Raw genomic sequence first — 18672 nt, 5'->3', positions numbered from 1 at the left:
CCAAGTGCCATTCTGCTCAATAGCCTCCCACTCAGCTTCCATCGCCTTCCGCCAATGATCAAACTGTAAAGCCTCCTTCACTAATGTAGGCTCTCTATCCTGCAGAACATGGGACATCAAACAGTAGTTAGAGCAAAAAAGCTCCGTAGAATGTGCCTGGTGCCTCCATGACCTCCGCGGTCCATCCTACGGTTCCTACTTCTCAGGGACACCGTCGATCCCTGAATCTCAAAGTGTATCACAAGCGCAACGAGGAGGATGTCGGATCTCTCCTAGGAGCTCCCCGTCTACGGAAGACTCGGGTACATCCACCGGCAAGATCTCCACTGGGGTGCCCGGTGGAGGAGAAGAATCGAAATCTAAAGAAGAATCTCCATCAAGAGACTCCGGCTCCAAAGGAACTGTCTCGAGAGCCCAACTCTCCCCTAGATCTCCAAGTACGGGGTGCTCCTCACCCCCCTCTGTGGCCGAAACTTCCACAAACCGCACATCTTGGCTCGTGTAGACGTCTCACTTTACGGGATCATACAAGTGATAACCTTGGGACTGGGAGTTGTAGCCAACAAAGACCTATCATCGGGAAGCCGCCTCAAACTTGTCATGCTGCGTCTTCAGGATGTGCACATAGGCGTCACACCCAAAGATCCTAAAATAAGAGACATCAGGCTTAGTCCCAAAGTAAGCTTCAAAAGGTGTCATCCTATCAACGACTGAAGTGGGAGATCGATTTAGGATGTGGACTGCCGTAGCCACTGCCTCAAAGATTTCTGTCGGTGCTCCATCATGGTGTTTTCAGTTCTTCTGCTCCAAAATGTCATTCTCTTGAGTGTTGGTATTAGCAAACTCTTGGTGAATGCCCCTATCTGAAGAAAAATGAGCAAACTCATTAGAAACAAATTCACTACCCTTGTCTGATCGCAAGGTCTTCAATCACCGACCCAATCAGTTCTCCTCGAAGAGAAGCCAATCCTTGAAGTGGGAGAAAGCCTCCCACTTCAGCACCAAGAAGTAGGCCCACGTCATTCTACTGTAGTCATCTACGACCAACATGAAGTACAAGCTCCCTTTCAGGGACTCATTCCTCATCAAGCCACAAAGATCCGTAGATACAAGTTCCATAGGTGAAGTAGACTACCTCGAAGCTTTGTTGGGAATCACATCCCTATGCTGCCTCCCACGAATGCAAGAGACACATGGCTGCTAGCTCACCACTATGTCTGGCAAACCTCAAACAAGCAATCCACGCCACACCTTTCGACGGTACTCATATTTTAGATGGCCAAACCTAGCATGCCATAGTTCGGACTGTGTCTGAGAGGTAAGAAGAAGAGAGGTAAGAGCGGAAGAAGACTTCAATTTGTAGATGCCATTCTCCTCATACCCTAAAGAGAGAACCTTCCTCGATCCACGATCAAGAACTCAAACATCACTGTCAAACTCCACTAAGAGACCAAGAGAACAAATCTTATGGACCGAAAGCAAATGATACCCTAAACCTAGCACATGCAACACCTCGAAAGTGTGGGTACCACCATATCCATCTGGAATCAACTGCATCTCACCCTGTGTGACAATAGACACAGAAGAGCTGTATCCTATGAGAATCTGCCCACGCGAGGGTTGCAAATAGACAACACCAACTATCGAAGGAGTCATGTGCTGTGAGGCACCACTATCCACGATCCACGATCCACTCTCAAGCCTGGGGAGCTGTCATCGCAGTATCAAGAGTCTTCGATGTAGAGTCCTTAATGACCGCTAAGTGTAGGAAAGCAGCTGATGAGGGTGAAGCCACCGCTCCAGAATCCTTCGTGTCCTTGTTATTGGTGTCCTTCTTGTCCTTGTTGAGGCAATCATTCTTCCAATGGCCGGTCTTACCACAAATATGGCATGTCGATTCTTTCTCTTTGTCCTTCTTGGATTTGTTGTCCAACTTTTTTTTCTTTTGGTCCTTCCCCTTCTTTTGAGAGGCTTGACTAATCAATGCCTCTGATTTGAAAGCATTCTATCCCTTCAATTGTTCCTCTTGGTCCAAGACCATAGGAACCAACTCTTCCCATCAAAGAGTCGACTCCCGCCCTAAAGCAATGAGAGCGGAATAAAAAGTAACGAATTGTGGCGGTAACTGGGACGATAAAGTGATCGCCATGTCTTCGAAGGAAATGGGCTTCCCAGCATTTTGAACCTGCATCTGAAGTTTCCGAAGGTTGTTGATGTGTTCCCGAAGCGAAGAAGACTTATTCACGGACAAGGTCTGCATTTGCACCTCCAAAGAAACCCTCTTCATAAGGGTCATCCGATTGTACATCTGGTCAAGTTCCAACCATATCTCCCGAGCCACCATCAAGTGCTTTATATGGGGTATCACGGCTGTTGTACAAGACAGAAAAAGAAAAGAACAAATCCTGGCATTCAGTTTGTCCCAATGAGACTAGGCCTTGGTCAACTCCTCACGAGCACTTGAAGAGAGTCTGGACTCATCTCTCACCAAGGGCCCGTTGATCTCCTCCACCACAAGCTCCAAATCATAAGACTCCAATATGGCCAACATCATCACACACCATATGCGGTAATTGTCACCATCAAGCTTTGATCTGATGGAAGAGCTGGTAAGACAGGCACCTTTCGGTCCATGATCGCCTGGAACTCCACGTCAATCTCTGTAGACATCTTCAGCTGCAATGCTTGCACACACGCAAAAGAAACCCCCTCTGCCCGTGAAAACGCAACTTGCTAGGGCTCTTGTCTCCGTGTCCAGAACCTTCTTCACCCGCCAGAGGCAATGAAAAGGTAAAATCTGCACTTGAATGCCGAAAACACAGTTTTCTTCCTTCTCTAACAGTAGAAAACCAGCAACAGCTTCAACAAATCTTCTCTTTTCTCACATGCCCACACTCACCTCAGCCTTGTTCTGATACACAGCCCACCTGCTCGCACTTGAATGCTGAAAACGCAGCCTTGTGTCATGCCGAAAACTCCTCTTTAGTTAGATCCACCCTAGGTCAGTCCTTCAATGCTCTCATACCATGTCAAAGTGAAGCAATGTGGAGGCAAACGACCATGACAAAGGGTGAACAGAGAGAGAAAGAGACAGTGAAACGCAAAAAATCTGCAGTGAAGAATGTTGTATAAGGATGCAGAGTTATACACAAGTGCAGAGAGAATAACTGTGTATGTCTCCACCTTGAGGACCTCGATCTCCATCAGCCCCGAGTGCTGTCTCCATCACCAACAAGCTGAAATCTGTCAGATACAAGTAAGGAAGTCTGCTATAAACTCAGTCTTAAAAGGCTAAAAAGAATGCTTGAAAAATGCCCAAAATAGGCAGGTCGGTGCAGTCGACTGACAGTCTGACTGCTGCCATAGGGCAAACTGCCACATGGCACTACTGATGTGGCAGGAGATGACTCTCAACACGTCTTACCACAAATATGGCATGTCGATTCTCTCTCTTTGTCCTCCTTGGATTTTGTGTTCTTTTGGTCCTTCCCCTTCTTCTGAGAGGCTTGACTAATCAATGCCTCTGATTTGGAAGCATTCTGTCCCTTCAACTGTTCCTCTTGGTCCAAGACCATAGGAACTAACTCTTCCCAATGAAGAGTCAACTCCCGCCGCCCTAAAGCAATAAGATCATAATAAAAGCTACCGAATCAAAGCTGCCGAAGCTTGTTGATGTGTTCCCGAAACGAAGAAGACTTATTCACAGACAAGGTCCGCATCTGCACCTCCAAAGAAATCCTCTTCATAAGGGTCATCCGGTTGCACATCTGGTCAAGCTCCAGTCATCTCTCAAGCCACCGTCAAGTGCTCTATATGGGTTATCACGGCTACTATACAAGACAAAAAGAAAAGAATGAATCCTAGCATTCAGCTTGTCCCAATGAGACTGGGCCATGGTCAACTCCGCACGAGCATTTGAAGAGAGTTTGGACTCATCTCTCACCGAGGGCCAATTGATCTCCTCCATCACAAGCTCCGCCAAATCGTAAGACTCCAATATGGCCAACATCATCACACGCCAAATGCGGTAATTGTCACCATCGAGCTTTTGATATGATGGAAGAGCCAATAAGACAAGCACCTTCCAATCCATGATCGCCTGGAATTCCACGTCACTCTCTGTAGACATCTTCACCTACAATGCCTGCACAAACACAAAAGAGACCCCCTTTGACTCTGAGAACGCAGCCTGCTAGGGCTCTTCTCTCTAATTCCCGAACCTTCTTCAGCCATCAAAGGCGATGAAAAGGTAAAATCTGCACTTGAAGGCCAAGAACACAGACTTCTTCCTTCTTTAACAGCAGTAAACAGCAACAGCTTCAGCAAATCTTCTCTTTTCTCACACGCCCACACTCGCCTCAGCCTTGTTCTAATGGGCAACCCACTTGCTCGCACTTGAACGCTGAAAACGCAGCCTTGTGTCACGCTGAAAACTCCTCTCCAAATAGGTCCACCCTAAGTCAGTCCTTCAATGCTCCGATACCTTCTCAGAGTGAAGCAATGCGGAAGCGAATGACCGTGACAAAGAGTGAACAGAGAGAGAAGAGACAGCGAAACGCAAAAAATCTGCAATGAAGAATGTTGTATAAGGATGCAGAATTATACACGGGTGCAGAGAAAATATCTGCGTATATCTCCACCTCGAGGACCTCGATCTCCGTCGGCCCCGAGTGCAGTCTCCCTCACCAGCGGCTGAAATTTGTCAGATACAAGTGTATAAGACTGCTGGAAACTCAGCCTTATAAAGGCTAAAAAGAATGCCTCAAAAATTAACCGAAATAACCAGGTTGGACAGTCCGACTGCTGCCACGTGGCACTGCTGACGTGGCGCAAGAGATGAGACAGCGAAACGCAAAAAATCTGCAATGAAGAATGTTGTATAAGGATGCAGAATTATACACGGGTGCAGAGAAAATATCTGCGTATATCTCCACCTCGAGGACCTCGATCTCCGTCGGCCCCGAGTGCAGTCTCCCTCACCAGCGGCTGAAATTTGTCAGATACAAGTGTATAAGACTGCTGGAAACTCAGCCTTATAAAGGCTGAAAAGAATACCTCAAAAATTAACCGAAATAACCAGGTTGGACAGTCCGACTGCTGCCACGTGGCACTGCTGACGTGGCGCAAGAGATGAGACAGCGAAACGCAAAAAATCTGCAATGAAGAATGTTGTATAAGGATGCAGAATTATACACGGGTGCAGAGAAAATATCTGCGTATATCTCCACCTCGAGGACCTCGATCTCCGTCGGCCCCGAGTGCAGTCTCCCTCACCAGCGGCTGAAATTTGTCAGATACAAGTGTATAAGACTGCTGGAAACTCAGCCTTATAAAGGCTGAAAAGAATGCCTCAAAAATTAACCGAAATAACCAGGTTGGACAGTCCAACTGCTGCCACGTGGCACTGCTGACGTGGCGCAAGAGATGACTCTCAACAGGTCACTAGGCCAGGGTTGTCACGTCCAATGGCGTCCGATTAGTACAGTCCGATGCTAGTACGGTACTAATCGGACTAATAAATCTTGGACGTCCGATGTTACATCCGATGAAAGAAAACATACATATAATTTTAAAGGGAGAACTTGAAAGGATGAATGAGATGGCGGGGAAAGGGAGATTTTTATAGAAAGGGAGAGTGCTTTGGGGTTTAGGATTGGGATCCCAGGAGAGAGAGAGAGAGAGAGTGAGAGAGAGATCAAATTTTGAAATTTGAATGGTGGCCCATCATCCATGGGAGAGGATGGTCATTGGTTGCATTGTGCCATAATCCATTGTGTGTGTATGAGAGAGAGAGATGGATGAAATTTGAATCATGAGAGAGGGAGAGGCTTCAGGAGAGTGAGTTTTTAAATTTGTTAGTTTAAAACTTTAATCTTTAACCTTTTCTCTTGAGTCTTTGTGTAAGAGAAAGAAAAGATAGAGAGAGAGAAAAGAAAGAAAGAAAAGAATAGAGAGAAAGAAAAGAAGAATAGAGAAGATTCAAGAAAGAAAAGAAGGAAAAGAAGAAAAGAAAGAAAAGAAAGAAAAGAAAGAAAACGGGTTACGGGGCCTGAAAATGGTAAAAAAAAGTGACCGTTTGTTGGCCGCAAGGCCCAGGCGTATGGGACCTGCTGCCAGCGTAACGGTCAACCCTTGAGTCCATGGTCGGACAGGGCGCAATCAGGCGACTTGGTGAAAAACGGACCGGACAGGTCCGAGGATGGGACTAGACGTGGTGGACGAGACTGGACGGGTCAAACGAGTTGACCCGTCTGTCGGACATGGACAACCTTGCACTGGGCAACTGACATGCACCTTTGCTTAATACCCTAGTTGCTTTGGGTTGGGCCACCTTGAAGTAAAGGAAAAAAAAAACTTGAGCTTGTTTGCAATCCCTTTCTCATTCCAGTTTTGGACCTACGAGAGGGTGTTGAGCTACATTATCATTAGCTTTAATTAAACAGTCCCAAAACTCAAGTTAATTAATGAATTTTAACCATTCTTTTTAAACCAAGAGTGGTTCAAGAGAGTTTCAATGTCCTACATGTAAACCCTAATTTAGGTCCCAAAATTTCTATAAATAGACAGTCTGCCTTGGCCCCTCCCATTCACCCAATCTCGTTTCTGCAAGTTTCAAATGATCTAGCTTCACTACCCACACCCCGTTTGAGGAAGACATCTCAATCGAGGCTGCCCGACATTATCTTCATCCATCTAGCAACAACTTATTGCCGTTGTCATGAGGACATGTATTTTTGAAACCTCACTTAACATGTGGATTAATTGCTAATCACATGATTAAGTAAATGTTGCATATGTGAGATGCAACTGGGGTTAAAGAAAATTTACGAACCTAGAACCCGAAGAAATCACGGGATGTCAAAGGCAAAAGTTGTTGTAAGTTATGCCGCACAGGTACTTAGTGGTATCTAGTGCCAGTTGTTGGCCTAGGTCATCCATTTGGCCATAAGTGTCAATTGGTGACACTAGAGAAGTGGCATTTAATGGTATCTAACGCCAATCTGATGGTCAAAGATGACACAGAGACACTCAAGAATGGAAGTTGCCTAGCCAATTTAATTATTGGCCAATCAGATTATTTTTAAATGTACCAAAATAATTATTGGATTAATTTTTAATATTTTTAGACTGAAATTTAATATTTAATTATGAAAAATGCTAGAAAAACCCAGCTATATTTTGGCATGTGATACATGAAACCATCTGAGTCAATGAGTTCATATTTAGAAAAACTAGCACTTATTAGTAGACTAAAAACAAAGATTTATCATTCATTCCTAGTTAAACCACTCCTAGAGGTCCATCCTTCTTCACGACAACATGATCAAACTTTCCCTGATTTTATAAACAAGCTTTTTTAATCCTTAATGACTTAGCCCTAATGGGTCCTAACAATGTAGTAGTAGTTTGATCGATGTGGACTTTTATAACCACATAACAATCATCTACCAATGGATAGGTAGATTTTCTTTTTGCTAAACAAATGCTTTGAAATTGAGAGAAATCAATCATGCCTTGCTTTTTAAGCATTTTTGTAAAGCAGCTACATATAAACCAACCACACTATTGTGCTGCAACTTAGAAGGAATTGCATGACAATGTGTTGTAAATTGGTAGGAATTATAATCCTAAACCACCCACACTAGTGTGTTGTAGCTTAGTAGGAATTGCATTATAAATATTTTACTTTTTGTCACACTTAACTAAGACAGACATAAGAAAACTCTAGAATAGAGACAACTAATTTAATATAGAAAACTTATTGCTCAGCTCTCATACAAAATACCAAGCAAAACAAGCAATTTGTTACAAAAAAGCTCTCAAAAGCTTCTCCATGATAGCTTCTTCCACAAGCTGCCTAAGGTAGCTTCTTACACACGCTTCCTTTGTTGAGAAACCCTTCACCCGCAGTTTGCATTTTTTCATTTCTGCGTTTTGCGTTTAGGGTTTGCAGCCCCAAAAAGGGGCGCCACCCTAGACTGACTGTGCCTATTTATAGGCCACTCTATCATTCGTTCACCACGGCTGATACATTCAGTCCGTCACCTCCTCTCCATGCTACCACTTGTGAAAAATGCCCATGCAAGACTGAAAAACGTCTTTAGAGGCTGGAGAGAGACATTTCTATAAATTCAGCCTGCAAGAGAGGGAGGAGAGGCTACTGGTCTGATTTGCAGCCATTGGAGGACCTTTTGAGGCAGCCAAGGGCAAAGGAAGACCAATCAACAACAGGAGACAGCATCTACAAGCTGTTGAGGCAGGGCACAACAGTAAATGACTGATTTTCTTCAATTCTTTGCATCTGCATGCTGTTGTGGCAAGGCAACAGCTGCAGTTAACTGATTTTCAGTCATTCTTCGCGACAAAACTCTAATTTTCTCTCTCTATAGCTTTCCCTCTCATCTCCCAGCCATTTTATAGCCTTGCCCCGAAGATCTCAACATTTGGACCCTTGGAGCCTGAGAAATTGCAAATTTCTCTATTGTAAACCCTAATTTACAACAAAATTTAGGGTTTAGCAACAGCCTTGGGAAACGTGATAAAAATTGAAAGCTCCAAGGCTTGGATTCAACAAGGCTGAAGGTGAATTTCAGCTGAATTCAGGTGGAGGACTAGCCAGCCATTGAATTTGAGGCATTTCCATTGTCTATGAAGTGGGTGAAGGCCAATTGAGTGCCCGAATAAAGGGCAAAATGGATTTAAGACTTGTTGGTCACTTTGGACAGCAAGGGGAGTTGAAATACCGAAAGGGATTGGGAGAATCCCATTGTAAGTCAACTTTTTCTTCAATAAAGCTAATGAAATACCGAAAGGGGGGCCAATTTTGGGGCCAATCGGGTGTGCATTGTCCAAGATCAGTAGGTAAATTTGTATTTTCAGATTTGCATTTATTGTTTGCTGCTGTAATTAAGTTGTAATACTCTATCTGAGGAGGAAGGCTGGTTTTAGCCGCCAATTGTCAAATCCTCTCTGGAGGCTGCATTCCACCAGTGACCATCCTGGTGAATGCGTTTGTTGTCCGTACAGCCTAGCGACCACCTTGTACTACTGCCTTTGGCAGTTGCAGCTGCTGCCCTACACTCAACGACTTGTCAACTGCATTTAATCCTTCCAGCTACCACCCAGATGTTTCAAAGGCTACCTTGCTATGTTTTGAGATGCGTTAGGAGTACGACTACACTCTCTAACTCGTTACTCTACCTTGGTCCTCAAGACATAAGAGTTCAGGTTATAGTATTCCTTCACTGCATAGTGTGTTTGCTGCATGAGCACTGCATTATTGAGATTCATTCATTTATGATCTTCAATGTGTTCATTGTCTTTTGAGTTACCCTAATCCTAACTATGTTCTTTTTAGTCGATGCTTTGTCATGCGCTTGTATTTGTGTTTCTACATTAGGGTATTTCTTTACAATGGATGTGGGCTGCAAGCCAACAGCAAGTGTGTGTGTGTGTGTGTGTGTGTGTGTGTGTTGACTTATGTGACCTACAAAACAAGAATGGGATGACTAGTGGGTAGCCAATCTATGTATAGATGCAGAAAAATCCTCCCAAATTAGAGCTTTGCTTATGGGATGCAAAAACTCTCTAGGAATGCATTTCTTTTTAATGAAAGTTTCGGTAATCACATGTTTTGGTTTGTAATGCTTTTTTAGCTCAACAGGAAGATCACCCAGATGCGCCATTCTTTCAATAGGGAAAACGTGCTTGCAAAGATAGCTTGCTCAAGGAGCCCCTTGATAGTAGAGACAACTCAGTGAAGGGAGAGCCAAGACGCAAGCAAATCATCTTGCTTGTTGCTGAAGACAAAGGCCAAAGTCTTTGCAATGAAGATGAGCTAAGAGATGCACAAGGTGTGTTGATTGAGGACCATTACGAGGTAAGTGTGCATGCGCTTCTTTTCTGACTTCATAAAACTCCATGATTTCTCTATGGAGCTGACACAAGAGGTCACCATAACAGCTTATCCTACTCTTCTCTTGAATGTTTACCCAAAGTGGTGTTTCTAAGTAGCCTGCCATGGCTTACTCTCTCTACATTGGAGAATTCCAATTGTAACATGATTACCATGCTTCTTTGCTACTGCCAAGATCACCAAGCTACATGGGAGGAGTATCTACCATTGGTCAATAATCCAATCACCAATATGGTCAATGCTTGTACCAAGCGGATCCCTTTGAGATAATTTATGGGCAATCGGTTAACAATACCTTCAACCATGCTTTGGAGACCTCTTCCAAGAACTATATGGCAAATCAACTAATTGTGGATATGGGTCAATTGTTGATGCAAGTTTGAGAGCATCCAGCCAGCACAACAGTAGAAAAAGGAGGTCACTGACAAACATTAGCACAAGTTGATCTTCTAAGAAGGTCTATGGTGCTACCTCAGGATCCAAAAGCTGCATTTGGATCAATTTGGGGAGTTTTACCTAAGCTAGCACCATAGAAAAAGGGCCTTCGTGCATTGTTAACAAGCTCATTGATGTCACTTATCAATGGGAGCTACCCTCTAATTGGAAGATGCATCTAGTGTTTCTCCAACTTTCACTTGTGTAATCTTGCGGAGTATCATGGACCTATTCCTACAGCAACCCCACATCAAGAGGAGCCATAATTAGTGGATGTTGATGGACTTGAAGAGTTGTTGATGCCAGGATAAGTGTTTTCTTCACAAGTACAAGAAGGAAACATGAGAAAGCACTCCAATACTTGTTCAATTTCAAGGTTACCCAATGCAAGAGGCAATATGGTTGGATGAGTCTAAGTTCGGTGATGACTCATTATCTTGGCTTCGGATCTACTAGGAGGCTATGTGACTGGGGATAACCGCAATTCTAGTAGGGGAGAATGATTTGGATAAGTCTAAGTTTAGTGATGACTCATTACCTTTTCTTCAAATCCACTAGGAGACTACGCAATTGGGGACAATGGCGATTTTAGTAAGGAAGCACCTTGCGCTGCCCACAAACATGGTCATATGTTGGCCAAGAAATTAAACAAGTAGAGGCAAATGATATGGCCAAGTGAGCATGCAAGAGAAGAATGATAGATCATGCAAGAGGCAAGGCACATGTGCGAGAGGTGAGAAGCATGTGCAAGAGGTGAGACATGTGCACAAGCACCAATAGATCGTGGAGCTAGATCACGCCTTGTTGATCGTGGAGTAGAATGACTCAAAACCGAAGGCTAAAAGCAACATTCTTGTGTGAAGGCATCTAATTTTGATGGCATGGAAACATTAAACATTGAATTTGGACAATTTTCGTTCATTTAAAAAAGTGATGAGATAGGTAAGCAACTTCATTGATTCGAAGTGTCGGTGTACTATCAAAGCTAATAGTTGTATAAATCCCTATTTATTTGTTGTAATAACAATTTGAGGATCTCTTCCACCTTTCTTTGTGCATTAGGACTATTTGTCTTACACAAGACTAGTGACACTGATTTAAAGTTGTGAAAATCATGACTAAGCTGATGGTGACACATTAAACAAGTATGTGACAAAAATATATGAAGGAAAACAGAGCAAAGCTCCTCGATTCGTATGTGATTGACAAAGTAAAGATAAAGGCAAAGAAAAAGATGAGGAGGTTAACAAAAAAGTAAAGTGAGACTCCAAGAGGAACAAAAACTCAACAGAGAGTTTCTTGACAAATGGAAAAATAGAATGTAGAATACAAGGTTCATGACCTTGAGGCTTGTTTGTACATGCCATGAGGCACTAACTAGCTTGACCTTTATTAAATGCACCTAGAGTGTTCTCACATGGTGTGATACACATGCATACTAAAAAGTGTGTTTACGTATATAAGTATGTCCACTCATGAGAGAATATATTCCTAACACGTGCCACTCACCTCCTCAAGCTCTTAAGCACTCAACTCTACCTTGATATCTAAAGTCTATCTCTACCCTTGGCCCTACCTCCTCTTCATCTACCCGTCCTCCATGAAATTTATAATGTATTACTATTGCTAAAGGTCAACAAATTTCTTACCTATTTTTTCAAAATCATTCAAAAAACTGTATTTTATTCTCCGAATTTTGTGAACTTTCCATGCCATACTAGTACAGATTCCAAACACATCGTACAAATCATGTCTAAGTACCATGCATTGTTTGAGAAGTCTTTTACTGAATATGTCAATGCCCTTCCATAAGCAACTAAAAACTATCCATAATTAAAGTTGACAAGCTTTGCTGAACTGAAAATGCAGAGTTTTCAGTCTGATCTGAAAAAAGAGGACTGGAGAAAACTACTGGGCTGCTGTCCAAAGGGGAAAGCACAGCAGTGCCAGTCTGTGAACCAAAGAAAACTGCCTCACATTGTACTGGGATAGAAGTGCAGCAGTTCAGGTCTCCTCTGAGGGTATCCATGACTGATCTGATGCAGAACACGTGGCTGCTATGAGCTGGTTGCTGTCTTGTCTATATCTGCAACATCTTGCTCTGTGTCACACAAGTTGAGTGGACATACAAAAAGCATATAGGTTGGAGCAAGTCTGATGCCAAAAACCACTCTAATACCATCGGCCATGCAGCAAGGGCTACAATCTCCAAGTCTGTGCATGGCTGATGCACACATGCAATAGACAAAAAGAGTGGAAGAAAGAGGGTTGACACCCAACTCTATTGCACACTGATTGAAAAGCACTTGCATGTGCAAGTACACAAGTGCTTGACTGAGGTGACTGAATCTAAAATTTGAAAACATGAGGATCAAAGTGGCTTACAATAGTGAACACTCTTGAGTAAATTTCAATGTAGGTTAAGTCTTCAAATTAAATACAAAGTCCACCGAATCGAGGGAGATCCCCTTTTTAACCATCATAACAACTCTCCAGACACATTCCTAATGTCCAAAACTTTAGCCAAACATGTGACCATGGTCTGTGAACCTTTAAGACAAGGTTGTGACCCATTCTATCACTAGAAGTTGTTTGGCGTCTGGCATTGACAAGGAAAACGTTGCCATGTCAAACACACATTACCCTATCTCCCTCTCTCACAGCCAAGCTTGGGCCATGGCCCCGCTCAAATTACAGCAAAATCAGCTAATGCCCAGTTCTGCATGAAACAGGGACTTACAAGGCATGAGATATCCTCCAACTTTCTCAATCAGCAAGCATTGTAAGTATCTCCGTGCATAGAGTTTCTATATATCATCCTGAATCCAGATAGCAACCTCCTGTACAGTTCTTGATACTTCGGATACATGAAGAACATCTAACCTATATTTGCTGACTGGTGAAGGTCATATGCCTTTCCTTTGAAGCGCCTGCTGATAAGTGTAGACAATTGCCAGAGTGAAGGCTACAAATATTTAAGGCTCTTGCTTATAAGTCAGTTCTTACAATTGATAAATTCCAATTCAGTGTCCCGTTTGCTCATCTATCGATTGATTTCAATAGTGACACGACGAATTCCAGGGGGCGGTTATGTAGAAGGAGTATGCATGAGTTTGATTGCATCGAAGGATTGATTGCTTGCAGGCAGTAACCTGAAAGGGTCAATTCAGAGAAGAGTGATGTGATTTGATTGCTTGCAGGCAGTAGCCTGAAGTCGTCAAGTCAGAGAAGAGTTCAATCACATTAAGCTGCAGAAACAAGGTACTATCAGAGGCAGGTAACATTATCATTCGGAAAGAAGAGAAGAATGACTTACATGAAACATGCTACAATGATTAAAAACAGCCGCAGGTAGTTGCCCATGTATCGCTTCGTGTTCTCTGCCATGCGGAGCTTCAATTGGGTGCCACTGAGGGGCCAACCATAGCTTTCAGAAAGGCCATGGCCACAATCCCAGAACTGGCCAGTCCAGGGGACACGCTCCTTGAACAAATCCTGGACAGTGAGGCTGCCAAAGGGGTTGAAGATGAAGCCCAAGACAGATGAGATGATGCCGGCCATCCCTGTGCGAGCCGGATCAATCGTGCACCGGTCTAGCACCTCCAAGTAGCCATTATCACGGAGCCACGCCTCGAATGCCTCCGGAGAAACGCTGAGCGACAGAGGGTTTTCGGCAAAGGCCATTGGGATGAGGCCTTCCCCCCGATCCCTCCCTCCCCCTCTCCCTGTTCTCTCTCTGGGTTCCTGGCCTAACTCTGCAAAATCTCTATCAATAAACAAAGCAAGGTTCTCCTCTCTCTCTCTCTCTCTCTCTCTCTCTCTCTCTCTCTCTCTCTCTCCGCCTCCTGTGGAATGTCCTGACTCGTCTCCTCTCCTCTCCTGCGCCTCTCTCACCCCTGCGTGCTCAATATCACACGTGCACTTCCACGCGTACGTGCGGGTATCAAGTGCGATAAATGTCGGATTAGTCGAGGCCTAAATTTGATGGAATGCCCGACATGCATGTCAGAGCTAAGTCATTAGAAACACCTTGCGTTTATATTGCCTCAAACTATCCAGAAATCTATTTGTATCGGATTGCTATATCTGCCTCAAACAATCTAGAAATCTAGTCTAGTTATACTTGTGCGCCAGATTATATTAGTGAAAAATGATAGACAAGTCACTTTAACCAGACATGTCAAGTGCAATATTGTTTTTACTTGTTGTGATGGGCAAAAAAGCCAAGTTCAAACATTACAACTATCAAATTTAGGCATTAGGATTAGTATTCACAAAAAACTTTTTCCCCATCCAATGGAAAAAAAAAAGAGGTTGATGCCAAGTTTTTGGAAAAAACTAGTCAATTTTATAACAAAAATGTCTAATAACTAGCCAATTTTCATGAAAACAAAGTTGAATGTCAATCAATTTTTTGAAAATCCAACCAAGGAAAGTACACAACATGACAACATTTGTAAATGCTATAAAATAAATAACATTGTTACAGTCTCCATTCTCTTGGGGCAAAGTTTGTGAGTTAGCGTTAACCTTTGCATGCAAAGAGGTAAGAGACCATCCATACGTAAATTGATAATGTGTTGGAGGACTAATAGACTAGAAGATAAAAAAACCACATGCAACCCCTAAGTGGCAAGTTGGTAGAACACCAATGTGTCTTGCGTGAGCTTTGAGGTTGGCGTCCTGTATCTAACTAGCTCCAAGAGGGTACGTTTGTTGACGCGCAAGGCTTATCCAAAATGGTTACACGGACAAGGAATATCCGTGTTAATAAATTAAAAAACTGGACATAAACCTTTGCATTAAGAAAGCAATCCATATGCATCTTTGTTAGAGCCTTGGATTGAAACTCCCTGTGGCAAATAAGAAGAGAGAGAAGACGCAATCAAAGAGATAGGACAAGTGATCAAGCTTGAAACAGCCAACATAATGGCACCACATCATTAGAACTTGCCTTAGCAAATGAAGTACATGGTACCTTTCTAAGTTTACTAAAATTCAATTGGGAAATCGTCAAAGTTAAAGACAAAGATTGCATAGTAGCAAGGAGATGGCAAGGTGAGTTTATGTGCAAAATTGAACTCCAACTCCAAAGGGCTCAAATAACCTTGCCTAAAGAACAATGTTAATATGAAACAAGTCAACTACTTACAAATCCACAAAGTAAGGATGGCACCTTAACTAGTTGAAAGATCCATCTACCAAATGTAAGCTTATGGATGCTCAACTTGTCACCCCTCAAGCCTACATAAAAATCACCTTCAAACCCTGCATCAATAGATGATAGTAGTAGAAAGTAGCCTTATGGGTCTTTGTTGTGCTTTACAAGCTCAACACCAGTATGGGCAAAACTCTTACTCTTTCGTGAGCTTACACTCGCTCCAAGCACAACTACCTCTCACACACCGAACTTGTACTATTGATGCAAACCAACTATGTTGTCTACACTCTATCCCTTTTTTTTATAAAAGGTAATAGAAAGCTCAATGGTGTAGTAGACTCACCTAACGTTACCTATCTCATTGTAGTTCAAGTTGTTGAGAAAAGCTTTGATGGTCTCATGACTCGAGCAAGACTCTCTTTGTAGCCATCAAGCCATGTCTGCCATTTTGATTCACCATTCACCTCCAATATGCCACTATGATGTCCCAAGCTCCCAAGATCAAGTACTACATGAGTTAGAGCTAAGGGGGCAAAGGTTTAATAGTTTTCTTTAAATCATTATTTTCCCTCACCTAAATCAACGTCATGATGAAAAAGGATAAGGGACAACTACAAACAACACCATGCATGGAGATAAGGAGCATCATCTTCATAAAAATCATCTTCTAGAGCTTCATGCTAATCAACATAGTGATCCTTGAGATTACCCAAGTTTGTGTGGACATTCATAGTAAGTTAGGCCACCATCAAATTGGCCATGGATAGTTAGCCACCAAGCATAATGGTGATCGCCACCATTATCATTATCGCCTTGATCTTAAAGAGCCATGTGTCACCCAAGCAAGTGAAGAAAACAAGGAAGGGATAGAATATTAGAGATGAGAAGAAGGGATGGTGATAGATTTATTTATTTATTTATTTTTGGGGGGGTGCAGTTGGTTGTGGGGGCCGGATTGATGTTGTCATTACCCTAAGAGGTAGGGAATTGGGGCATCTTCTCAACCATAAGGCTAGCCATATACCCTTGTTAGGCCGTAATTTTTATTGTTGAGAGGGATATAGTAAAAATAAAGGAGGGAAGTTCATATGTTGTTGTTTTTAACTACTGTGCTATTTTAGAAACAAAGATATTAGAGAGAGAGAGAGAGAGAGAGAGAGAGAGAGAGAGGCTCAAAGACAATCACTTATTCCAGGTTGCCTTCTACATTCATAGTAAGTTAGGCCACCATCAAATTGGCCATGGATAGTTAGCCACCAAGCATAATGGTGATCGCCACCATTATCATTATCGCCTTGATCTTAAAGAGCCATGTGTCACCCAAGCAAGTGAAGAAAACAAGGAAGGGATAGAATATTAGAGATGAGAAGAAGGGATGGTGATAGATTTATTTATTTATTTATTTTTGGGGGGGTGCAGTTGGTTGTGGGGGCCGGATTGATGTTGTCATTACCCTAAGAGGTAGGGAATTGGGGCATCTTCTCAACCATAAGGCTAGCCATATACCCTTGTTAGGCCGTAATTTTTATTGTTGAGAGGGATATAGTAAAAATAAAGGAGGGAAGTTCATATGTTGTTGTTTTTAACTACTGTGCTATTTTAGAAACAAAGATATTAGAGAGAGAGAGAGAGAGAGAGAGAGAGAGAGAGAGAGAGAGAGCTCAAAGACAATCACTTATTCCAGGTTGCCTTCTATCAACATCTCCTCATACTCGCAAGCAACTTGCTATCATCCTACCTTGCCTATACCCTCTCATCAAATCATATCACCATTACTCCATTATGTCAATCTCTAAAGTCATGTGATTCCCTTGCTACCCTGTTGGCAATACTCCTCATACTGCTTTCCTTCAAATGGGAGACATAATTCCTTATCAAGATACTTTAGAGAATGTCAAGGCCTGAAAGTGTACAAAAGAGGAGTGACCATAGGATAGGGGCATCAAGACAAGGAGTATGTGGTGGCACCCAAAAGGAACACTTCGAGTATAGACGTTAATCGAAGTGACATTGACAATCCCAATCAATACACAACCCATCTAGGTGCCTTGAAACCACCTTGAAGTGAAAATTGATTATGCTACTATCTGTATCAAATTGTTATAATATTTTTATTTAGAAAAGAAAGGAACTTATTCCATATTCTTCCTTAGCGGGGGGGGAGAGAACATACCTTCATAATGCATGCACAGTATACTTATGAAGAAAAAAGTATTGATCTTGTTAAAGCGGCTAGGGCATCCTTTCTATTGCTTAGATAGTGATATACATTGTTGACTAAGTTACTCAAAAGGCTAGGTACTTAAGAGGGAGATGTGGAGCTAAAAGGCCCAAATTCCAATGATGGAAGAAAATGATCTAAAATGCTAAGAGATGGAAAGGGAAATTTGGGAGAACACAACTAAATCAAAAGAAAAGGAAACCCTCTAAACTCAACGGATTCATGCCTAGACTTACCTAGAGGGTGGGGAAACTTATAAACGTTCTAGATCACTATTAGGTTCAAATTTGAGTCAATATAAGCCCAAGGTTTACTTCTAGATCAATGCTAGGTTAAAATATAAGTCAGTATACAAACCACCACTGGAAAATGCACCTTTAAGAGCAAGGACTATAAGTAACTCTAAAGTTTTAAGTATCAAGTTTCCTAAAAGTCATCACTTTTTAAGTAGAGGATTATGATGTGACTTATCTCTTATGGAAACATGATTGGATTGTCACATATCGCTTCTATAAAAACTTGGGAGAATATGTTGATAAATTGGTTATTCCTTGTGGAATACTCAAAGGTATCATTTGATGTGTCTTGAAGACATGTTATGATTGTCATGAGAAAATATTATCTTTTGTACAAATAGGATATTTGCCTTTCTTTTAATTGAAACTCTCAAAATTCCCTAAGGAGGAGAGTTATATTTTGATGACTTGTTGGGGGAGGGTTTGATGTGTGTATGGATCACCTTCATGATCACACCTTGGAAAAGATGTTGGCAAGGCAAGAGAATTTGAAGGGCACTGCTTAACACACTAGCCAAAGGTCAAGTGGTGAAAAGGCCACTGCAAAAGACAAGGTTTGCTTCTATGGCAAAATGTAGGTTAAGAGGCTTTGGACACCCCCTCCTTGGACCTAGGATAGAGATAAAAACCTCATTGGACTAAT

General features: G+C 42.4%; 1 protein-coding gene across 1 annotated transcript in view; it reads right to left on the bottom strand.

Moving 5' to 3' along the window:
• Nucleotides 1-14317, bottom strand: part of PRA1.H (prenylated RAB acceptor 1.H) — a 59698-nt gene extending 45381 nt beyond the window's left edge. Inside the window, exon 1 of the mRNA XM_087689972.1 lies at nt 13668-14317. Coding sequence (XP_087546098.1) covers nt 13668-14035 — 368 coding nt within the window. The 5' untranslated portion in view covers nt 14036-14317. The remainder of the gene's footprint in view (nt 1-13667) is intronic.
• Between the last annotated feature and the right edge of the window lie 4355 nt (nt 14318-18672).

This window comes from Lygodium microphyllum, chromosome 12, assembly GCF_053477565.2.
Source record: "Lygodium microphyllum isolate KBCC chromosome 12, Lygodium_microphyllum_v1.1.10, whole genome shotgun sequence".
Taxonomy (NCBI): Eukaryota; Viridiplantae; Streptophyta; class Polypodiopsida; order Schizaeales; family Lygodiaceae; genus Lygodium; species Lygodium microphyllum.
The sequence above is the reverse complement of the archived record's forward strand: the minus strand, read 5'-3'. Positions and strand labels throughout refer to the sequence as shown.